The 11,415-nt window shown below is 30.4% G+C and overlaps 1 protein-coding gene across 1 annotated transcript; it reads right to left on the bottom strand.

Annotated features, from left to right (window-relative positions):
• Positions 1-970: 970 nt before the first annotated feature.
• LOC139990164 (angiotensin-converting enzyme) lies at positions 971-9,888 on the bottom strand. Its single transcript, XM_072009147.1, has 13 exons — positions 9,479-9,888; positions 4,750-4,937; positions 4,473-4,631; positions 4,325-4,406; positions 4,107-4,247; positions 3,839-4,021; positions 3,668-3,762; positions 3,447-3,598; positions 3,246-3,373; positions 2,935-3,181; positions 2,754-2,843; positions 2,565-2,672; positions 971-2,492 (listed from the first exon to the last, which is right to left on the bottom strand). Exons 2-13 carry the CDS (start codon positions 4,933-4,935, stop codon positions 1,859-1,861), a joined length of 2,205 nt encoding a protein of 734 aa, XP_071865248.1. The 5' UTR covers positions 4,936-4,937; positions 9,479-9,888; the 3' UTR covers positions 971-1,858.
• Positions 9,889-11,415: the final 1,527 nt, after the last annotated feature.

Raw genomic sequence — 11,415 nt, 5'->3', positions numbered from 1 at the left:
GGACGATGGTCATCCCTTACTCTTTTCAAGCTATGCTGCGCATGTCCTAAACACCCTCTCCAGGCGTCAATGATCGAACAACTGATCCATAGCTTCCTACTAAGCTTCAACAAATGTTTTTCTGAACACTTTTGAAAATTGGCTAATCCATGTATTGAGATTGCTTATGCATAAGTAATCGTTAAGAGATAGTGAATGCATCTGATTAGCAGTACTGATTTTACGATACTATTTTCTGAGCAAGAATACGTGATCGTACTGCGATTGCGAACCGACTTCGCTTCTTATATTGATTTTCTGCGCTTTGATATCCGTGTCCGGAAAGGCTGTTACTTCTTTACGCGACCTGCACCTTATGCTTGGGGTATAGGTGTAGATGAGAGCGATTGTAACGAACATGATACTAAAAACATTTACTTATATGACTAATGTCTTGTATACAGCGAGATATTTATAAAAAACTTGTTCAACGATGGAATAAATAGGCGCTAATACATTGTTGAATATCAAAAGATCTATTATATTCAGCTAATTTTATTATTTTCATTGTTATTATTGTCAAGAAAAGAATTTAATGATTGTATTATATTTTATTCATGATATTAGAAAATTTTATAAGAAATCATTAGTATAGACATTAGCATTACTAGATCGTTGGTAGATGTTAGCATTAAAGAAAAAATTGCTCTATTACTATTTCATTTTTATTTTATTTGGATGTTAATGAATTTTTCATAATTTATCAATTAGATTTATAAATTAGAGAGAAATTTTTATTTAAAACTAAAATTAGTTTGTTAGTTTGACTTTTCTAAATTGGTACGAATTGTAGATGTAGTTTAGTTAAGCAAATGCTATAAATGCACGCATATCCTTTCATTCATATCTATGATTTGACAAAATGATCAATGGTTCTCAATAGCGTGGGCAACATAAATTAATTTTTTTAATATTTAAAAATTGATGCATATTAATTTTGTACCAGAAGAATACTTTATTAAATACCTTTATGCGGTACAAAATAAATACTTTTATAAAAAATATAAATTCTCAATACAGAGAGTACATCGTATACAAATTACATATACTTATATAAGTATCATATATGGTAATATTATGTAAGAAAAATATATATGACATTGGTTTTGTGACATCATTGACGTTGTGATAGTTATACATTTGTATAATTACTCATTCATCTTACAATTATGTATAAGTGATTATGTACAAGCCTTAGTTTGAAAAATATGGTAGATATAGTATAGACTAATAAAGGTACCATTGAAGTACATGTCCTATAAATTTTACAAAAAAGGGAGATACTTCCCGCTTTGTGCGTTTATTAAAACCATTTTGTTTTTTATAGTTTGGCATAGTGGCAGAGGAACTATTGTACTTGGTATGCATGTTACAACATTCTTTTCTTATTTTTAAGACTAATATTACTCTACAAAAATGATACATATTAAGTTTGTATACATATGTACATAATGCAATGAAAATTAAATAAATCCGATTTAGAAGATATAATTGAATATAATATATCCACACGTTAATACTTTTCATTTTGTTTATCAAGCTCTAATTTTCTTCTTACGACACTCTCTTATGTATACTGCTCAACTGTATCGAGAGACTAGTATTCACACTATATTTCCGAAAGTAGCCTCTGTTTTTTTTCTTTTCTTTTCTTTTACAATGAACAGTAAGGAATGTACAATATTAGATATTGTGAATTAATAAATGTCTTTCTACACGAAACGGTCCGTAACAATAACTTACACAGGCAAATATTACAAACTAAATGCAAGAATAAATATACGTAATATGTAGATATTTTTAGCGTAGAGAGATACCATTAAACGTATCGTCTATTTTTTGGTACTTTGCGACATCTTTGTCTCCCGAAGATCGCAATTATACAAATAATTATTATTCCTATCAGCACTGCGCCCACGGCCCACGCTGCCTTACTAGTATTCGTCTTTGGTTTATTGTCATCTCCTATGTCTTGGGTATCAAGTGATTGATCAAAAGGAACCTCAGTTGTCACTGATTGTAGTGGATTACGATTTTCTGGCTTTTCGGCTTGCTTATATATAGGTGATTTAAACTTTAAATCTTTGCTCGAATTAGCCACAATATTTATATCGCTCTTTTTATCATCCTGTCTACTTGGAGACTTTCTATCTATTATTTCTGTTTTTTTCTTTATAGTTTGTTTCGAAGTGGCAATTGTAGTGGTGCTAATAGTCGTTGGCGGAGCATTAGTAGTTGCGGTATTTATGTCCATAATTAGTTTCTTTTCTAGTTCATCTAATTCTGTCTCTTTGGCTGTAACTGCCTTGTATTGGAAATCCTCATACTGCTCGTCAATGAAATCTTCCAACGGCGAGAAAAATGAAAGTAACGAATCCGGTGAAATTTCATCTATTTCTAAATATTTATTGACTACTTTCATCCAATCATCGTCACCATGCTGAATCATTTTTCTGTTAAAAAAATGTTCTTAATTTCTTTCTTATAAAATTGTTGTAAAATTTTTGTTTATAAGTAGTACTCACAAGAAATTAATATTCATCTGTTTTCTTACGATCCAATCATATCTAATTTCTGTGGATTCCATCAAATATTCATATAACTGAAATGCCAACATTGTACCGACTAGCTTTCTGTAAGAAAATAATATGCAATACTTTATCGATACATCAACGTAAATATGTTATTGTCTCGACATTGTTATTACTACTTACGGCAAATATGGTTTATTGTTTGTGATATGATCATCATTTAAAAATGTGGGTAAATTAGATCCATTAGATTTGATTCCTTCATATTTTTCCCTAGAATGAAAATTTTAATAAAGTCTATTAGTATTAAAAAAATCTTTTAAAATATATTGAATATAATCTTAATATTTCAAGTAATTAGTACCTATATTGCCACCAAGATGATATTAAATCTTCAGGATTTGTTAAGTTTTTTTCAATAGCATTAATTCTCCACATATCTACAGATATGTAATAAGCAATCCGCGGTAGCGTATTCAATGCAGTAATCATAAGAGATACAATTAAATTTTGATCATTATTGCTAGAGTCGTCGATAATATGTGTGTAATTTAACCAAGCAGGACTTGCCGCTAAAATACCGAAGAGTTCCGACACACCTTCTTCTAGGGCTGCAAATAAAATGTTAATACCATTTGTAATGAGTCAAATATGTATTTGTTGTTAATATCTTACCTGAATATCGATTAGCCGTATTAAGTATGGGAGTATCCTCGACAGATAATTGATTGAACACAATCTTTCCTACGATTTTGTGAGTAGAGAGATAATTACTTATAGTAGGCTCAAAGCAAGTAGATACCCTGTAATGTAAAGATTTAAATTAACTTAAGTAATCAAAAATGACAATTTTTCAAACATTTGCTTATAAAGTACCTTAAAACAGCATCTTTGCAGAAATTAACTAATTTTGGAGGACACTGTCCATAGAAATAACTATTTTTCCAAAAATCTGCTTGTGGCGCTTGACTTAGTATTTGTGTACTCATAGCAGAAGCAGTTATGTACAGTGTTCTCGCATGAAGTTTCTAAAAAGAAATTTAGTTACACTTTCTGTACAGTTCATATATCATTGAGGCAACAAATGTAACTATTACCTTCTTCCAAAGATTTTTTTTAATATTATACATAAGATCTGGATAAGGTGTTACATCAACTGATATAGGAATCCAATCGTTTCCTTGTAAGGTTCCTTTTGGAATAAATGCAACTTATTTAATATATTCGTATTATTCATTTGAGAGTGTAATTCAACAGTTATAGTTTACCAAGTAAGTATGCTGGTATTGTATCATTCATAGCAATATCATACTTCTGAGATAAGTTACTTATTACGAATTTCAATATTTTTTTATGAAGATTGGCAATCCCATTCCATATGTATTCAACTTTATTATAACCATCGCTATATCCACTTAAAAGTTCCCAATATTCTTTAACATCTTTGACACCTAAAATTGAATAATTTTTACATTTAATTAAAAATTGTCAACTTTAAAGTGTACAAAATACAATTTGTTTTCCGAAAATATTTACCATTTGCTTTTGCAGCTTTATCAACAAGTGGTAGGATAGCAGAGAAATTTTTAACTAACGAAGCTAGTTCTTGATGCCATGCTATCCAAACAGTGCTCTTATTTCTAACATCATTACCACGTGGCAGTATATGTTCCACATCTAAAGTTCTCAATATATATGTAATTAATTACCATATAATTGTGCATCTGTTTATGATGGATTGAAATTTCTGTTACCTTTTCTTGTGTGATTATTTAAAATTCCTTTATGAACTGTAGATAATCTCAGCAACTCTGTGGTCCCAGAAAAATGAACAAGCTACAAGTAAGATTCTATTAAGTTTATTTAAATAAATGTTTTTGCTCAAGTAAAATGAAATCTCACGCTTTTAAAATCTTCAGGATTCAATAAAGCATCGCCTATTTTTTCAGCAACATCATATTTGTATTGTAAAGATTCATCTCTGATATCAGCTTTTGAAATGTTACCAACTTCGTCTTTTTGTAAGTTCTTGAAGGAGGCATAAGAAATTAATTCGTCTTCCTATAAAAAAATTATTGTATTAATAATTTTGTATATTTGTCGAATTATTTGCATATTTATACATTATTTGTATATTTGTTAAATTATATATTCTATGCTTATAATTTGAAAAATATACCCATTTTGATAATGTTTCATTCGATGGTGAATTAATGAATTCCCATTCCGCTTCAGCTGTACTCATACAAGTATCCTCGTAAGCGAATTCGGTTAATTTTATGAAAGCTCTAGTCTTTTCATCTTCTACGGACGCAACTACATACACTATCAGATTAAGGATTATGCAAACCCATTTTGATGGCATCCCTTTACGATAAAAAGAGAAGATATTATTATTTATAACAATAAAAAATATTTACTAAGTCGTAAAAGAAAATATATTAAAAAATATAAATAGAAAATTGTCAGTTTATTCAATTTCCAATTTTGATAAGATATTTGATTATTTTATTACCAAAAAGTGGATAGAAGTAAATAATTAAAATATGTCTCACTCAACGCGGGAAATTTTTAAATGTTACGCATACGCGTATGATATCTGTTAATATCTGCGCCCGTTAAAGTATGTTTTTGTTATAAAATACTGATTTTTATGATAAAAACTGTACATTGAAACGTATTTGAATATATTTTGTCAAAGCAATTACTTGTTCTTAAGTAATTTATTTCATTATCGTCATCCTTTTCTGTGAAAATTATATATGTAGCTTTCGTAATCATGAGTCAATTAAAGTCTAAAGTTCTTTCCCTTCTATTTTTTTTTATCTTCACGAGTTCAACGAATGAGGTATTCCACAATTTATTATGGATAGTATACTTGATCTTTGTTTATAGTTTAAAAAAGAGATCGCGAATCAACACATTAATTTCTGACTACATCGATTGATGTATCCAGATCCGTATGTACTTTATGGAAGTATGGTGTATTTTATGTTCTATATAATTTTCTAAATTATACAAAAGAAGTTCTGTTTTGACGCTGTATGATCCTGCATAAGATCTCGAATTCCCTATTTTCTCTTATACGTCTAAAATTATTATTTTAGTTTTTGAGATATAGAAACTTTAATACAGATGTTATGTCGCGTGAGATGGCTGTGTGACGTTCCTCATGGTCTGGTCGCCAAAGCCCACGTACCGTTATACAGACCCTCAATAAACCTAAGTCACCACCATAAACCGAATCCTCTTAACTTAATCTCTATTCATGCAAGTATTTCTGATTCATGGATGGTTCTTGAAACAATCCTTAGGTTTATTGCACGCTCTTATAAAGTACGGAAAAAGCGGATATTTGTCTAACGGAAAAGCAGGTATTTCCCATAATCAAAGACATCCATAAATCACGTTGGCAGAAGGCTTTCTCTTCATATATTCATTTATTCATGTTGGCTATAACCAATGGGCATCGCAGATCGTTAAGTCAACAGACTTAATGTACTTTAACTATATATATATATATATATATATATACATTCCTTCGATACTATATATATACATGAGCTATTGCTACGTTTTCTTGGAAGATCAAACACGATTTTATTATTCATAGAAGTCGGCATAATAATCATGAATCGACCAACTGTACGTAGTCACACCATATTCGCATGTTTAATTGCTTTCAATTTGATACCATGCTCAAGCAAATAATTCTGTTCATAAAGGTCGTTATGGGAACTTATTGACACCTTGAACTGAACGACCATTGGTCTATATGTATATTTTAATACGTGAGTAATATTATTTACACGTCATGGATGGGAAAATCGAGAGAACGCAGTGAGAACTGATGCACTTTCTATTAATTAACAGATAAACGAAAATGAACTTCATTGCTCACTGTTATATAGCTTGGTGGCGTGTTTTTTACTGTCTTTATTTTTTGTTTTTTAAATCTTGTTATTTTCATTTATCTTGCAGATATAGTAGTAACATGAAATTTATTATAACAGAATTAGAAACGGAAAAATTTCTTGTCATATCTAATTATTAGAAAAATTCATCTAATGTTGCTTTTTATTAAATGCGTAATTGCGTAAATATGTTGTGTAATTAAGCTACGTATAAAAAAACGTTGATCTGAAAGACAATGGAAAGCGTCACGATGATAAATAATACATTTTGAACCCATATACATCAGGGTCATCAGATTATAAATAAATTTACCTATTAATCATTTTTTGTTTATGATTAGAACCATTACAACAAAGTCCAGTGAGGATCTCTTTTTAATTAATTAAAATGTTATGTGGTATGTATTATACGTTAACTATTTAAATGCATATGCAACTATCGCAGAAAATAATGAAAGGAAGAGACGTCAATTTGTTTTGCTTAAACTGGTTCAACCGGTATTAGGTTTCATCATTATGAATTCCTTTAAAATGTATATTTTTTCATATAAATGGACTCGAGTCATGTAAAAACATGGAATACATGACTATCCTTAAATATTGAGGGTCTCTATAAATACGATAAACTTTCGCTACACGAAAAGGAAAAATTTCAAGGAAATGAGTTTTTAAAGAAATCAATGGATATTATTCTGAATGGTATTGGTGGCGAACTGGGACAAAATTTTGTGGGTATCGCTAGATGAGATAATAGGCCTGAAATATAAAATTTTGGCATTGGGAAATCATGCGTTCCGAAGATACAGGTGCCTAAAGATATATATAATAAACCCTTGCTGTTATTAGGTTGGCGACAGTGTCTCTGGCAAGATTTACCTAGCCCAAACCAACCAATACCCCTCTTTAAGAGGAAGTGATTATTTTTTTTACTCATTGAACATTTTTAAGCTTAATATATACATACGTATATTTATCCTCCAGTTATATATATCATTTTATCTTCACTAATTACCGAACATGGCATCTAATAGTAGTAAAGATCTATTATATAAGTCCCTATACTTTCCGGACGCACAATTTCTTGACACTAAGAACTTATATCTCAGATCTACTATCTCATCCCATGATATCCATCAAATTTCATCTTCATCGGTGACCGGTACCTTTCAAAAGTACAGCCAGATTAATGTTAATGAAATAATGATACGTTACCGGTGTGCAAATTTCGAATGAATAAAATAACCGAACGCATTTTTATTATAGATATATAACGTAAATGCTTTTTAATGAAATATTTCAGACTCGTAAACAAGTATCCGCGCATCAAAATTAGGACAGATTTGCAAGTTGCCATGTGTGCGTAAAAATAGCTGTGTATAACAGCAATAAACCTTCAGCCAGTATTGACTAAATGTTAAACGCATTAAAGGCAGAGCTAATTTTGTTTTATTTTCCACTTAGATTTAGGCGACGAGTAAATACAGAAAATGCATCTATATATAAACAAAAAAGAAAAGTTTAATATTGATCCCCAGAAACCGACATAGCGTTTAATTACGAATTTAGGACATTTACAATTGATTACCAAAGACTACATAAAGTGTAGTATGTAGATACTACTTAAACTGGAAATATCGTAATAAAGAAATTACTCCAGTAATTCTTATTAGTATTCAATGTTTTATTAATTATTATTAGTACCTTAGTATCAAAATAGATTATAACACTTGTAATTTTTCATAGAAATTTTATATAATTTGCTACTCTATAATCGAATATTCTATGGTTATACTCATAATTACTTTTTGGTAAAATTTTTCACGTAACTAATTGTAAGTTACTAGATGCTTAGAATTTTAAACATAAATATCTAAAAATAAATCATTTCAAAATAGCTTGAAGTTTCGTAACATTCGATGTGTACAACAAATTATATCCAGCATCGTTCCAAAGGTGATTCGCATGTTCGTGTCTCCACCTTGGGAATAAGTCCAAAATAATACTGTTAACATATAACTGCAACGATTTTTCAACAATTAAATACGTCTTTAATTTTCTTTTTATAAATCAAAGACACAGAATTCAAAAGGTGCATACATACTTTCACAACATATTGTACGTATTAACACTAATGTTACGTGATTTCAATTGTAATATTTCGATAAACAACCAGACACCCATAGTGAATGGAATCCAAATATAAATAGGGCAAAATTCAAATTATTTTTAAGAAACTGCTTTTAAAGTCGTTTAGTAATTTCGGGGTATATTACAGATTTTATCTTGGATATATCTATTACTTCGTCTTCTTTGATATCGCAATCACTGATTCAATAATATTGACTAGAGAAGTAGAGAGCAATGAATTTTCGTTCCGCTTTCGTCGATCGATCCATCCTCGAAATCAAACAAGTTCAATGGAAATTGTAATTGATATGTTAACGACTACTGAAGTTATTTTTTTATGATTAAGATAAGTTTATGTGCATCAATTATGAGTGACTTTGCATAACGGAAAATTTCTTGCATTTAGTTCAATTACTACATAGTAAGTGATGCAACGCACGATATTTGACGCATTGTTATTTTTGGCTCAATTTCAAAATTTTAAGCTTTTATATTTTTAATCTTTACAATTCACATTATAACAGTATTTTAAAGCACTATTTACATTTATTATTTGCATTAATGCGTTAATAATTGTAAAAAATACTTATATTTGACATGTACGTATGTTTTTAAAACAACCTTAAAGTCTTTACAATACAAATGGTACTAAAATATACGAATGACCAATTCAGAAATAATAAATTAATATGAAGTTTAGAATTGAAATAAAAATTAAAAATCTTTGTCTCATTCATGGAGTTCTCGAATAAAATGTTCAAAATAAACGAAAGAATTTATTTAATTCAAGACACAAAGAATAATCAAGTGTGACTTGGACCATTGTCAAAAGACTAGATCTAGTTTAAGTTTCCTGATCTTGCTCACCTTAGCTAGCCGAGCGTCGTTTCGCTCGACGTTCACGTTTTCGATTTGGTTCCCGATAAGTGGTTTCGATTTGTGTGACGAACAAGGATCAACTGCACGTCAGAATGCGTTCGAACACGCAGGGGAAAAGAGTAAAACGTACGCACACACACGTGGAGAAGTGACTCACGTCTCTCTTGTTGGAATGTTTTCTATTTCTCGAAAAACCAGAAGTATGATCAAAGATTGTCGTAAAAAACGTAGAATGATTAAAATTGAACAAAAACTACTGCGGATATGCACAGTAGTTGATTGATTATCTCACTTTTATCTTACTGCAAGTAATACACAACTCATCACGTGTATACTGTATGAGTATGATCAATATGACTATTTGTTCAAAGTTCGCACGATCCAAATTCCTTTATATCATACTAGTCGCCTCGATAGCATACTCAGCGTACTGTACTGTAGGTAGTGTAGCGTGTGACGTGTGACGTATACACAGTCATCGAGAATATATTTATATAGAGTATGTTATTCAATGATTTTGTGATTTCTCAAGTTAGAGTAGAAGTAGTACAATCGAGGTACATATAAACCAATCTAGAGTTGATAGATAACGCTTTTTCATATCTTATGTTTTGGTCATATAACATCTTTATCATTTTCGTGCAACATTACCGATTAAATATAGTAGTGACTATAGAGATGTAAAGACAGAGTGCGTTAGCGAGCTAAAAAAGCGATATAGTAAATGTGTAAGTATAACATCGATTAACGAACTAGCGTCAGTGTGCATGTCTGACTAGACAAGACAGAAGACACTTCTATGTAGAGTTCTTTTTCTATTCTCCTATCGCAACCACTTACACATTAACATATGATTCATGTGCTCTATCTTTATATCTCTATGGTAGTAAGACCATAGACGAGGTATAAGCACAGACATAAGACACAGGAATAGTGGATCCCCACTGAACATTACGAAGTAATTAGGATTACGAAGAACTTGTCCTAATTGAACTAGTAAGGTCCACTCTCTATGGGGGGAACTACTGACCAATGTTACGAAGAACATCAAATTATAGGTTCTAACCCCAAATACCAATCGGGCAGGGCCGCAATCCTTTAGACTCTGCAAACGCCATCGGCGCGATAATAACTTCCGCGACTGGATGTGAACAGCGAGTAGTCCTCGACTAGTAGTACCAAGCAAAGGTGTCCTTGAAACGACTTACGAATACAAGGAATTATCAAGTACACGTTGGCTCACGCGAGTCCAGGATACGCAATTATTCAAAGGAATTGAACGCAAATTGTTCGCAATCGCGAACTGATAAACCGCGAGAACAATTTGTTTTATGTAAGCGACAGGGCCAAGAGAGAAGAAATTTTTAGTTTCCGTTTCACACGTTCCAAAGGGAAAAGAATTTATATAATACTTCAGTTTGTAATAATTATAGTTTCCAAAATTCTTCTACAAGATTTTTTATTTTTATAACTCATCGTAGTATTTTATAACAATTTATAAATTTTCTTAACTTAATTCTAAGTATATACCGTTGTCCAGCAATTAATCATTAAATATATAAATTTAATATTTTCACGCACACCATTCTGTTTTACTTTCTAATATAAGATTATGTTAAAGTATTGTTTTCGTTCAATTATTAACTTGATTACTTACATTATTTTATTTAATAACGTCTGTAATTTGTATTAATATACAATAGAGTTCAATTTATTTAAATCTGTCATATAACAAATACTTATATCCTTACTACTTACGATTTCTCGTTCATATAATAGTTCAGATAAGTGAATCTAATGACCAGAAATTTATTTATTTATGAGTTTTAAGGTGTCCCCATTAAAAATAAAGTCAGAGAAGTTTCTTTAATCGACCACTGATTAAAGTTTTGTTTGAATAAACGGACAAATTACAATCGTTGCGA

Source organism: Bombus fervidus, chromosome 8, assembly GCF_041682495.2.
Source record: "Bombus fervidus isolate BK054 chromosome 8, iyBomFerv1, whole genome shotgun sequence".
Classification (NCBI taxonomy): domain Eukaryota; kingdom Metazoa; phylum Arthropoda; class Insecta; order Hymenoptera; family Apidae; genus Bombus; species Bombus fervidus.
Note: the sequence above shows the minus strand (reverse complement) of the source record. Positions and strands in the feature narration are given on the sequence as shown.